Source organism: Dermacentor andersoni, chromosome 2 (assembly GCF_023375885.2).
Source record: "Dermacentor andersoni chromosome 2, qqDerAnde1_hic_scaffold, whole genome shotgun sequence".
NCBI lineage: Eukaryota > Metazoa > Arthropoda > Arachnida > Ixodida > Ixodidae > Dermacentor > Dermacentor andersoni.
The window spans coordinates 107,898,829-107,912,354 of NC_092815.1; the positions used below are offsets into that span (position 1 = coordinate 107,898,829).

General features: G+C 47.0%; 2 protein-coding genes across 3 annotated transcripts in view; one reads left to right on the forward strand and one right to left on the reverse strand.

The window, feature by feature from the left end:
* The window catches only part of CCT3 (chaperonin containing TCP1 subunit 3), a 49,600-nt gene extending 42,152 nt beyond the window's left edge, over positions 1-7,448 (reverse strand). The window contains exons 1-3 of the mRNA XM_050188196.3: positions 7,343-7,448; positions 7,196-7,257; positions 6,109-6,159 (exon numbers count right to left, since the gene is read on the reverse strand). Coding sequence (XP_050044153.1) covers positions 6,109-6,159; positions 7,196-7,257; positions 7,343-7,379 — 150 coding nt within the window. The 5' untranslated portion in view covers positions 7,380-7,448. The remainder of the gene's footprint in view (positions 1-6,108; positions 6,160-7,195; positions 7,258-7,342) is intronic.
* LOC126541410 (multiple C2 and transmembrane domain-containing protein 1-like) overlaps positions 1-13,526 on the forward strand; it is a 288,393-nt gene that overhangs the window by 10,536 nt on the left and 264,331 nt on the right. Inside the window, exon 1 of one of the 2 annotated variants that reach the window (XM_072286494.1) lies at positions 7,710-7,943. The exons of the other annotated variant lie outside the window; for it this stretch is intronic. Coding sequence (XP_072142595.1) covers positions 7,934-7,943 — 10 coding nt within the window. The 5' untranslated portion in view covers positions 7,710-7,933. Of the gene's footprint in view, positions 1-7,709; positions 7,944-13,526 lie in introns of those variants that run through there. 2 annotated transcript variants of the gene reach the window in all.

Here is a 13,526-nt window from a genome sequence, read left to right on the forward strand (position 1 = left end):
TTCGTGTTCAGGGGACTCAAAACTGTAGAATGCCGCAGAGAACTCATTTTTTTCGAAAAGTGTTTCAGCTTCCCTTTAAGGCAAACAACCGGACACGGTTATAGTTTTGTTTGTTTGCAGCATGTTAGTTTCCAATGAACTAAATATGTGTAAAAAGTGCATGCTCTTGCCAGTTCAAAAACCTTGAAAGCTGCACTTCCCCGTTGGCTTGAAGGACTGTTTAGGTACTCAACAACCACCATAAGTGCTGACCTAGTAGCAGCAGCCAAATTGCAACAGCATTCAAACATTATCAGACAGGAGACTAGTGGAACATCCACGTGATGCAGGCATGTGTAGTAGAATGATAAGAGGTTAGCATTTACCTGGATGAAAGTAGCCGGATGCTATACATAAAGCCTATATGCAAGCAACCTTCAGAAAGAAAGCCTTGCAAGGATTGAACACAGTACCATTGCCACTGTGGGGCAGTAACACAACCATCTGAGCTAGTAAGGAGGCAGGCAGCAACATAGTGGTGAAGTTGAATTAATCAGGAACTTCAAGAACTGAAAATTAATTTAGAAAATGAATTCTGCTATAAATACACAAGGTGGAAGAGGTTCAAGAAATCAATATGCGATGTCCAGTTGAAAGCAGCCTGAGGCTGCAAGAAAAAACCTATAACATACATCAGTTACTCTATATAGGCCTTTCCTCCTCTCTGGCTTGGGCGATCCGGCGCGGCGCTGCTTGAAAGTATTGCTGTCGCGTGCTGCGGAACGATTTCAAGATGTTTTAGATCGTACTTTGTGAAATTTACGCCATGTCCGTTCATATAAGGTCATCAGGGCAGCCTTTCGGTGCATCGGTAACTACAGTAGGTGGAAATATCTCTTGGGGGCGAAAAAATGTGACGCGCTTTATCAGCCGCGGTGTATGCACATTATCAGTCGCGGTGTGTGTATGTCTTGTGAACTATTTTGCTTATATTGGTTTTAATTTAACAAAGAAAACCGGTGTCTGTATTAGCAGCATGAAATGGTAAATCTGCTCACTATCTGACCGCTTGGCGTAGGGAGTAAAACAAAGTATAAGAGCGCATGCTCGTGCACGGCCAACCTAAGGCAACCACGAAACATCTAAGCGGCAGGCGCTATCAAATATTTGTGATGCACCGGCATTGTTCTCGCGCATTTTAAGTCTAGTAGGCTTCAGCTTACCATATGCCTACGCTAGCCTTCCTGCATGACGCCGATGGCGCTGCTCAACACAGCGGTCACTGCGGTTGGTGAACCAGCATGCACGATACATATGTAAGCTGTGCGCTTCGGCATTGCCTTTTTGGCCTGTATACTGCCATGATATATGAGAGGGATCGCATAAAAAGAATGCGATTCCTATTTTTGAGGACAAAATTTCCGTAATACGTGTGAGTGCGTCGTAGAGAACGGAACGAACACAACCGCAAAAAAAAAAAAAACATTCGGTTATCATCCTTTTTCTCGAAAAAGCAAGAGAAAACGGGCTAACGCCGTAATACGACCTCACATAGTCATGCCGCACAACGTTTATGAATATATAACCGCTGATGCCGTATGCTTGGACCATGCCGTATATAGAACGAAGATATCTGTAATCCAGCACCTACCACTGCTTAGGATGCTCGCACAGTTCGTAAACGGTTGCTTTACTGGACAAGTATAGTTCACACTGTAAGGTGTGCTGTTATTACTAACCAAAACTATTTTATTCGTGGTTGGAAACCCCACACACAGAACCAAGTAGTCACGCAATGCAATCTGCAGCGAACAGTTTGAATGCTTGTCGAAGTATAACATCACAGCTCCTATCGTAGCAGAACGGTACCCACGGTGTTACGATCGTCGATTATGTTTCATGGCTCCTAAACCGCAGCTTAGAAATAAGAGGATAATACTGCAATAAGGTCACATTAGTGATTGGAACATTCAGAAATACACAATTGATCTTCGAGGCTGATCGTATGCTCAAATATGCGCACACCATCGCGCTGCGTATTCCGTCCACCTCAACGCCAGCAGAATTCCTTAAACCACTTCAGCACGTCTCGCAGAACCATTTACCACGTGAAGGTGCAAGTCATACTAAACAGACCGCACGACCGCGAAGACAAATGCCAGAACCTACCGCCGAGCGTATACCTGCCATGCAAAAGACCGCTTTCACCCAAGCCAGTATGGCGCTGCTCATAGGCGGCGCCACTGCGTTCACAATATGGCGGCGCCTACGAAAAAACGGTCTATAGCTTCGTGTTATTTTGAGGTAGAGGTCAACTTTTCATTTCATAACTAAGCCTCTGCCTTGTGGACGTTAGCCCAATTTACTTGTGTACCTGACTGCTCCGTATAGCCCTTTCACATAATGCACATTACATTTTACATAAAAGAGGAGGAGGATCCAAATAAAAGAAAGTTCAAATCTGAGCAGGATTGACAATCCAAACGAATTCCCTTTCGAATAAAACTAAATGAAAGAAAGGAAGTTGTGATGCACCTCTCCTTTTCGTTCCTAAAATACAGACATGAAAAGGACATGAGAAGTAAATATGAAGTTGACGAGGACTGTTAAAGTACCATCCCAGAACCTCACAGCACTTGTTTCATGCCAAGAAAAGACTTAATTTACGAGAGAATTGCATCTGAAGGATCTGCATATTTTTAGCGCAATTCAAATCGCCTGCCCCTGAGCGGGGAGTGGTGACGTTGCATACACCATCACCGCCCTTTACTGCCGTCGTTGAATAAAATGGTGGCCGACAGACAGTGCAATGGCTTTTTACGTAAAACGTAAACACATAGCCATTGGGAAACAGAGCCAAGACAGAGCATTGGATTCGCAGCTGCAGCTGCTCTTAGTCAAGTGGCGTGGACCGTTCGAGAATCCTGTGACATCACATGGATATGGCATTCTCTGCTACTTGCAGCTCGTGCGAGTTTTTCGAGCCAGCAAAAATAGTGTAGCACTATGCGATAATGAAACTACCGAAATGCCAAAGCGCGTGAGGTGCAGAGTGGAGAAACCGAAACCTTACGACCGCCCGTGTCGTCATCAAGGGTAACGTCAATAAGTTCTGTTTTCTCAAAATCGAATAGAATTTGACAAGTAGCATTTTTTTTCGTCTTTTAATGCAACACAATAATCCTTTTATTATGAGTGGTTTAGTACTAGTCACAGAATTATAATGAGGAGTGCCTTTGTCATCGGGCGAGTACTTGAATGTCCCAAGGAAGTCTCTAATCGTGTCAATTACTAAAGCTCTGTTTGCAATAATATTGGTGTCTTGGACTTTCTCGAGAACTAATCTATCACTTTAGCTTGACCTAATATTTGCCTTTGGTGTCCATTTAAGAGGGGCCGTGAAACACCTCTTCAAAATTGAGAACATACTGGAAAGAGCACAGTGCCCCACATCACACTGACTCCAGGAATATATTCTCGCAGAAAATTTTGAAGAGGACCTAATAATAATGGAGACAAAAAGAGTGCAAGGTTTAGTTCTCCCTCACCACATTCTCCCACAGTTGGGGAAGTGCAGCTCCTTTCATACTTTTTCTCCTTTCTGCAGTGCACTTCTGGTAACCTTTCAAGGTTGGCACCTGAACAAGTTACTGATATGCAACAAAGGAGGAGTGACAGGATGGGCAGCATGCATTAACAATCACTTCCGTTAACAAACAAGCTTCCTTGTTGGCTAGAAAAGTGGAGAAGTGTCTCGGAAGTAACTCAACTCGCAATCATTCACCCAATGGCTGGCACCTGTGGGCTGTTGCTAAGGCCTGCGACACCACAGATAAAAGGGTTGGGGCGGAGGGGGGGTGTAACAGAGGAGGCTTCAAAATCTGCAGGAGAGTGAGCAATCCTTTATGCAAGATGGTGGGCTTCCTGCAACATGCAGTGAGAGTTCGTGGCAATACTGTTTACAGACCACAAATGTTTTCTTGCTGTGTTCAAAAAACATTGCAGTGCATCTTAACCCATTTAGGGCCGATTTTTTTCGCCATATGCGACCGCCCAGGGCCGATTTATTTTATTGCAGATTTCAATTATTCTGAGGACCTAATCCAAAAAACGCCTGGCGTAATATTTTTAGGGTGACCGTAAAGTGAGAAAAAATATTTCCCATTGGTATATATGCACTCTTTATGCATGAATAACAACATTAAACAAAGGAAATAAAACATAATAAAAAATTTGATGCATTGTTATAGTTCAAGACTTATAATATGTGCACACGAGAATATTTCGCAAGTCTCAAATGTTCCTGCTCTTACACTAATATTTTCGTCTATAGCCTAATCGAACTGCATAGGTGAGTGCACTCGAGAAAACTGTGTGGATGTGCGGCCGTCAAAAAAGTAAAACTTGTGACCAACTTCTGCTAATCTTCATCTTATCGCCAACCAGAGGCAATTAGATATCGCGAGGCTCCCCAATAAAGAAAAGGAAACATATGCACGGGCGGCATCCTTCCTATGCTCACCCCTGTGAACACTAAACAAGCGACAAGCAGGCGACCGCCCTTTGAGCGATTAGTAATGAGATAGCCACGAGTTTTGCGAGCGCAAGAAGCCGAAATTACCCGCAGAACAAAGTCCAAACTGCCGCCCACCCGCGCGCGGTAGTACACAGACTAGCGGTAGTACACAGACCGAAGCAAACTAGCTCTACAACAAACCATGCAATGAAAACCGAGAGATGGAGGCGTGAGAAAAAAATTCCCTGTATTCCCACGTAGTGGCAGCACATGCCAGGAAAGAAAAAATGAGGAAATTGACGCGCTTTTTAAACATACAGACGGTGCCGTAAATATATGGCATCGACCATTTTGGACTTGTTCGCGGCGCCATATATTTACGTCATTTACCCTGAAAGGGTTAAGGTCAACACTCCAGAAAGTGTTTGCTTGCAACACTCAGCATGCTCTGTTTTATTGATGCGTTTTTTGACAAATAATGACAAATAACAAGTTTTGCAATTATCCTTGCCCTGGTAATCCAGTAACTCACACAGCTCACACATAGCCTCACACTCACACACAACTCACACATAGCCATAGAAAGTCCCAAGTTATGTTTACAGCAAGAGTGTGCAAATAATAAGTTCCGAGACTTAACTGAATACGATTCGAGTAACGAACAGCCATTGTCACCATTAATAAAAACGATGTTCCCATACTAGTATATTCACGTTAGCAAGCTTCCGTCATTACTACATTGCACATCTTCAAGTGCTGTTTATTAAAAGCTTTAACAGAGCATTAGAAACAAATAAGCAGCTTGTTCGCATGATCAGGACTCTTCAATGAGTGCAAATGATAGTGGTTTAGACAAAGATATCTGGCTCTCCAATGACTACATAACTCCACATATTTTATGTCTACTTAAGCCATTGGGATGGAATTTATCACACTTTTGCTCCAATTTTATGTTTGATTATGCACACTAGAGGATTTATTATATTAGAAAAATATTTGATTTATGAATAGTTCTACAAAATTTGCTACGTTATTTGGAAGTTTCGAATACAGGCCCACCCCTAATTTACAGCTGGTCTCACAACAAATACTGAACAGTATAGACTTCTGCCTTAATTTTTATCTCAATAGTAGCCTTGTTTGGCTAGTAGGTAACACAAAAAAATATCTTTCCATGGCATGTCTTCTTGCATATGTATATGTATATAAAAAAAAAAAAAAGAAATCATAAAACCATTATAACAGTGAGAAATGTCTGCAAGACAATTGCACAGGTTACAAAAGCTTGTACAAGTATGATGTGTTTGAACTCACTTAATGAAAAATTCTGTTACTGCTCTTTCGCTTTAACAAATTATATAAGCCAATGGCCACAACAGTTGTTGCCATGATCTTTGAAGATGTGTTGCTTGTAAGGAACATCAACTGTTAGGGAAAAAAAAAAAAAATGCACACTCGGCAGCTCCGAGTTAATGAATGCACTATGCACTGCAATACCTTTTCATGACCTACCAAACGCTGACATAAATCCAAAGAAGTGTATACTGAAGGAATGGCCAATGTGTTGTGTAAGGAAAAATCAAATACTTGCGGGAAAGAAATAAAGGTCATACCTTAAGCATTGCCCGGGGTCCCAAGCAAGTGCGTACAACATCAGCAACAGCCTGAAAATGAGAGAGGAGATAAAGAAACATGCTATTTACTTGCAGTTAACAAGTTCAATAACTACTGTCTTATTACTACAAACAGTCACCAGTCCTTGAACAAAAAAACTATGGCTTTTTGCACAGTGGTAATTCAGACACCTCAGGCCGTCACTGGGTCGTTTGCACGCGACCCTCTGGTTGGAAACCGCGAATGTTTCAAGTGAGATTTCATCACCATTACCACTGGACACCGCTAACAGCTCAGAAGAAGACGTCACAAGATTTTATACCACGGCGGGATTCGAACCGGCAACCTGCCACTTGCCAGAATGGAGCCTTTGCGCACTCGGCCACCGACAGATTGGCAGCTAACGCAACAAAATATGTAGTGATGCCTCTCCCTAAAAAGTACCGCAGTTCACGAGTATTTCTGGCTTCGGTGTCCTTGGTTGCACTTCTTTAATTTTTTTTTTTTTTTTTTTTTTCAATCGTCTACACACTTATTCTCCACGAAAGCAGTGACCGCTATGCCTAATGAAGGCGCGTGGGGTGGGGGACAGGGGGACCCCCGCGGTTGAACTGGTGAATTAAGTCCTTGCTCAGAACACCAGATTCAAATCAGCCGCCTTCTCCGCCTCCCTCCCAACTTGCTGAAATATCTCCTTTTATGGTGTTCAGCGGTCCCACGCGCGGCGGTAACGAGGTTGTTGGTGTTGAGTGATTACTTTAGACTTTACCGTGACTCCAGCGACGCTAGACTACAACTACTTTTTTCACAACAGTGATCAGAGGATGTTAGCCTTTCGCTCACCTCATGCGTTAGGCACTTTCTTTGTGGAGGAGTCGCCCATTGAGTAAGCCTAGCGACGCCGACACACGAGTGCGGCCGCGGCAGAAAGGCTCACACATACTCCACATCGAGGCCCGGTTAGCCAGAAAATGTGAAGCCAAGCGCAGAAACTCATCGTAGAACGTGGAATAACACGGTATCAGAGTGCATTTTAATTCAAACTACGCACGAATTTCGACTGTCACGCCGCAGTCATTCACTCACCTTTGCAGCTCGTACATTCTCGATCTGAACTTTCCTGCCAGACTCACGTTTGGTGTTCTGGCCTAGAAAGGAAGCAGACATACGCAGTGAAAATCAAGCATTTGAGCTGAGAGTATTCTAAAAATGGAAAAGATGTCGTTTCCTTACTCAGAACGAGGATCGGGACTTGACCAGGGCCCATCATTTTTACTGCTACACGCGTGTTTCGCAGCGGAGGAGGAGGCTTGACTGTGGGTGCACTAGTGGACAGATTAAATACAATACTTACGATAGTAGACTGCTCTTGCCAGAGGTAAACAATTTATTCCTGAATGGGCATAGCTTTTAGCGCACTCTTGTGCCGAAAACCTGCACTGCGCTGGCTGTCTTGTGGCCCCAGAGACTGCAGCATGCATGACGCGGCGCGCGCTGGTGGCGCGATCTACTGCTGATAACTGAAAGCATGCTGCAGTGAGGTCTCTGATGCTGCAGTCGCTGGCAGTGGCCTCTTTTGCCCGTAACTGCAACGATCGCTAGCAGCGACGCTGGCGTCCTCTTTCGAGAAATACCGCAAGCAACCATTATGCGGCGCTCCGCGCGGAGTTTTTGCAGTTGTGCGGGATGTTTTCGTTGAGTATGGTGGGTCGCCGAAAATGCCAGCGTAAAGCGCCGAGCGGCGGCCCATGACCTCGGTGTTGTGACCCCTTCGGAGCCCCATTAACGACCCTTCCTTGATCTATTGCGGAGTGTTGTGCCCGGATGGACGTTGGTGAGTCAGTTTCACTCTTTCGATTTGGGTTCCGCGTAGCGCTCCATGAGCAGAATTGACAGCTTAGAACGACACGCAGTGCGGACTTTGCTTGGCTGTAGGCGCTGCTGTAATAACTGTTTTCTTTTCTTTTTCTTTCATTTTTTTCTTCGCGATAACGCTTCTGAGCCGTACAGATTGCGTCATGGGAAACGTCCGTGGCTTGTGGGAGGTGCCCAGATAACCGCGGAACGCGTTTGTTTTGACTGCCAGTGTTTCTCTTGCCACGAACTTCTGAACTGGAGAAGGCGTTCTACTACGTCGGGACCTCTGCCTGCACCGTGACTCTAGGGAAAAAAAAAAAAAAGTCAAACAGAAGCGCGGATCTACACGTGAAAGAAAGGACTGTTCTGGTGTTTTAGCAAATAAAAATTGCACATAGGTGGTTTGGTTTTAATGAGGCTGTTTGTTCGCTTGTATGCTTCTTAAATCAACATACACATGCTTGTGAGAATAGGGGCTTCTACCTTTCTTTCTGGCCCTCTCTTTTAAGCTGAGTTTGTGATTATTATTATTATTATTATTATTATTATTTGCTGGAAGGATAACTAACAAGGTCATAAACGTTAACGCGAGGAAAGTTGTAACAATTACAGATAAATTAAAACTGGAGACAAAGGTAACGATCTAAACACTACTTTCGCGCGCAGATGTGCGCGTAAACGTATGCGCTCGTTACTCTGCGCGTTATTCTGTATATTTAAGCCGGTGCTATCGAGGTCGTAGCGGTATAAACTCAGTGGACTAACTCTCCCGCGGTAAAACTTGCTGCGTGGTACATCGCACGCTGCGGTCACGAAGAGTGACTCCTGCATATTTAAAAGCTCGCCGTCCACTGTCCCTATTTCCTTTTTTTTCTTCTTTTTTAGATTTCGCAATTTCCCGCGGGCCCTTGGGCCGGTCCAGGCCGAACTCTGAATACGCGGGCGTGTTGGTTTGAGTGTCGGCCATTGGAGTCTAGCTTCTAATTAACGCGCGGCCCATAAAAATACGACGGTCCTGCGTGCACGGGGTCAAATTCGAAAGGGGGACGATGTAAAGGCCACACATAAACCTGTTAAGTGTGCGAAGTTGTGCTTGAAGTGTTGCGCATAAATTTACGGGCAGTGGATCAAATTGAAACCCAATGGGTTCAATAACGAACTGGTGCAAGTTTCTTTGGTGCATTTCTTTTTATTTGTGGTGACAGGATTGTACACACATATAAGCGTGCAACGAGAGATATGGCATACGGTATCTTAAAAAAAAAAAAAAAAGCAATGTAGTCCCGAGATCGCAGCCTTCCTTCCCTTCCCCAATTCACACACACACACACGCATGGCACCCCAGAAAAGACAGGCCTACGGAATGAAACGGAAGACGAAAGGAAGTAAGGAAAAGAGAGAGCAAACAGAGTGTCGTTTTTCTTTTAATTGTGTAATTGAGATGCGAGGCCGTTTACGGCCACCCGAAATGCTTACCGAACAAAAAAGAAGCGAACTAATAAGCACGAGCGGAAAAGGGTGTTTAGGGCGCGTGTGTCATTTTAAAGCCGCGCACATGGTCGCACCGATTGCTTCGCTGCGATGCCTGCGATGTTTGCTTTCCTGCTCAGCCTACGCGCTCGTAGCGAGAGCAAACTTGCACGGGGCTGATCGCGAGGTTTCGTGTTTCCCGTCACAGGGGCGCGACATCGTGTATGCTGGGCGGCTCGCACGCGAGGGGCCGATAAGCCATGCCGTGCCGTGTTTCTTCATCCCCCCCTCGCCTTGCTCTTTGTTGGCAATTTTTAGCACGCACTCGAACTCGTTTTAACGCGTAGAAATGCGCGCTTCTCGCCTACGCGAGACTGTTAGCGAGCCTTTGCTCCGTGCGAAGTTTGCATCGCTCATCTTCTTCTGGCAAGTGGACACTAAATCAGTTTAAACAGATAAAGTATTTGCTCAAAACTATATTTTCATCAATGTCACGAATTCTGGTTGAGTATATTAAAAAAAAGAAAAGTGAAAGTCAAAGGTACATTAAAAAAAAAAAAAATCCCGCCAGAATCTCAGCGCCGGTACGTCAGTGTGACGTCACAGATTTCAACATATTTGTTTCCCCCGCTATTTGAGCCGCTGTGTCTCAGTAAACGCTCTTAAAACTTGCGGAGTTCAGTCTTTGGCTATTATGAAATGCAACGTATTCCATCTTTTAACAATAACTAGCTAAGCATGAGCAGACGTGGTCAAAACCCGTGACGTCACGGGGAACTGGTGCGGAAACTTCAAGGTGGCGTCGCCGCCCGTCTTTCTGCTTTGCGTGTTACCAAGTCTCCTCCTCGCTGCATAAGAGGACCTTTCTTTCAACGTGCTTATGCGTCAGCATAAGCACGTTGTAGTTCACAAAAACATCTTCATATGGTTGTTATGCTAAACTATTACGCAAAATAATACGTTCATATTGCTACGGCACAATATGCGCGATCACGAAAGGCCAGCAGTGTGAAGACGACGACGACGATTAGAAGCTAGCGCGGGCTGTTGCCTCTTGGCCAAGCGCAGCGTATTTTCCTTGTAAATATATTTGTACATAGCTTTTCGTCTGCGTCTTCCTACGTAACATATCTGGTGGAGGTGGACGTTCCCTGTACCTCGTCACGGAGCTTCGCAGTGGACGGTACGTCGAGCCTTCCTTCATGGCTCCCGGCGACGACAACCCGACTCCGCCGGCTCCGACACCTGCTGCCACATCGACGACCTACATCACTCTCCCCGCTCCCCGTGATCCTGGCGTATTCTCGGGCCAAGATGGGGAAGACGTCGATGACTGGATCAGCCTGTATGAACACGTCAGCCGCAATAACCGGTGGGACCCTACTATTATGCTCGCCAACGTAGTCTTTTACCTCGGTGGCACACCTCGAGTTTGGTATCGCACGCACGAAGATGAGCTCACCAGTTGGGATTCACTTAAGACACAGCTTCGAGACTTGTTCGGCAACCCCTACGGTCAACAACTTGCCGCGCAGAAGGCGCTTTCCGGCCGTGTGCAGACGTCAACAGAGCCCTATGTCACGTACATTCAGGACGTCTTGGCTCTGTGCCGCAAAGTTGACACCCACATGACTGAGTCAGACAAGGTTTCCCACATCCTCAAAGGCATTGCCGATGACGCCTTCAACTTGCTCGTTTGCAACAACGTAGCGACGGTGGATGCTGTTATAAGAGAGTGCCGCCGCCTGGAACTCGCCAAAAGCCGACGTATTGACCAGCAGTTTGCCCGTCTGCCCAACACCCCAGCGACATCTTCCTGTGCCGACGCTCCTCGTCCCAACAACACTGCCGATGTTACCAGGATCGTCCGGCGTGAGATCGAGGCCGCCTGTCCGGCTGCCTTCGACTCCAGTCCCACCAACACATCTGCAGTCACGGTCTCACTGATCCAGGCAGTTGTCCGCCAGGAGTTTGAAAACATGGGTCTTCACACCATCTGCTCGGCCCATCGCCCTAATACCCGCCCGGCTTCTTCGATTTCGCCCCGTCCCGCATCTTCTTACCCACCACGTTTCCGCAACCCATCTGAATGGCGCACTGCTGACGACAAGCCTATTTGTTTCCACTGCCATCGAATCGGGCACATTTCTCGGCACTGTCGTAGTCGCTGGAGTTCCCCGAGCCGGCCTACTTATACTGCCTACTCTCGCCCCTCAGGTGGCCCTTCTCGTCCCTATGCCGCACGCTCCGATAATGCCGCCACTGATTCTCCTGCAACGAACCGCCCCTATTCTCGTTCGCCTTCGCCCCAACGACGACAATCTCGCTCTCCCCAGCCCCGTCGCTCCTATTCGCCGACTCCCTTCGGACGCCGCTCCCAGCCGGAAAACTAGACGATGCAGCGCCTCGAGGTGACGCTGCATTGCTCCCTACGCCGCCAAATCCTCTACTGACTTTGCCCACTCATCTGAACCTTCTTGACGTGCAAGTCGACGGTGTTTCTGTGTCTGCTCTCATAGACACTGGGGCGCATTTGTCCGTAATGAGCGCTGACCTTCGTAACCGGCTCAAGAAAATTATCACGCCCGCCACGACGCCTGTTGTCCGTGTCGCCGATGGCGGAACAGCCCCCGTAATTGGTATGTGTACCGCCCGCGTCTCCTTCGCCGATCGCTCAACAATCGTGCTATTCACAGTCATCGCCCACTGTCCCCACGACATCATCCTCGGCTTAGACTTCCTTTCCGCACATTCTGCTCTCATCGATTGTTCCGCCAGTACTCTCCGCCTTGACCTGCCTGTTCTGGATCCTGCTGAACCACACCCCAGTCGCCTCAGTTCCGCCGACTTCGTTCGCTTGCCACCTTCGGCACTGACCTACGTTGACCTAGTGTCATCCCCACCAGTCCCCGACGGTCACTACATCGCGGCTCCTATGCAAGACGTCCTCCTTACACATGGGATCACAGTACCCCATACAGTTTTATCTATTACGGCGAATTGCGTCTGCCTGCCAGTCGTCAACTTTGGCTTGACGACACAAGTGCTGCCACGTGGGATGTCTTTGGCCCAGCTTTGTTCATTCGAGGATCACTCAGTAGCATCCATTGCAGTAGACGACACTTCATCCGATACTCCTCTACCATCGCAGTCGGCAAATTGTACCATCGCTGACTTACGGAAAATGATTGCCCCCGACTTGCCCTCCGAGCACGCTCGTGAACTCTACCGCGTTCTGTTTTCCTACCACGATATTTTTGACTTTAACGATCGTCCTTTAGCCCAAACTACAGCTGTCAAACATCGCATTAATACCGGCGATGCCCCTCCTATTCATCGCCGCCCGTATCGAGTGTCACCAGCTGAGCGTCAAGTTATTCACGCAGAAGTTCGCAAAATGCTTGCCAAGAACATTATTGAACCATCATATAGTCCATGGGCGTCACCTGTAGTACTGGTCAAAAAGAAGGATGGCTCATGGCGCTTTTGCGTGGATTATCGGCACCTTAACAGGGTTACCAAAAAGGACGTGTATCCCCTACCTCGGATTGATGACGCCCTTGACTGCCTCCACGGTGCTCGCTATTTCTCTTCTATTGACCTTCGCTCCGGCTACTGGCAGATTGCCGTGGACGATCTCGACCGCGAGAAGACTGCTTTTGTCACACCCGACGGTCTTTATCAATTCAAAGTGATGCCGTTCGGTCTATGTAACGCCCCTGCCACTTTTGAACGCATGATGGACTCCCTTCTTCACGGTTTCAAATGGTCCACGTGCCTGTGCTACTTGGACGACGTTATCGTATTCTCCCCAACGTTCGCTACGCACCTCGAGCGCCTCTCAGCAGTCCTGGACGTTTTTCGGCGAGCCGGTCTGCAACTCAACGCATCGAAGTGCCAATTCGGCCGTCGCCAGATTACCGTCCTTGGACATCTCGTTGACGCGAACGGAGTGCAACCGGACCCAGGCAAGATCCATGCTGTTACGCACTTCCCTGTTCCGAAGTGTGTCAAGGATGTGCGCAGCTTCATCGGCCTTTGTTCGTACTTCCGCCGTTTCGTGAGAAATTTCGCCGCCATAGCACGACCA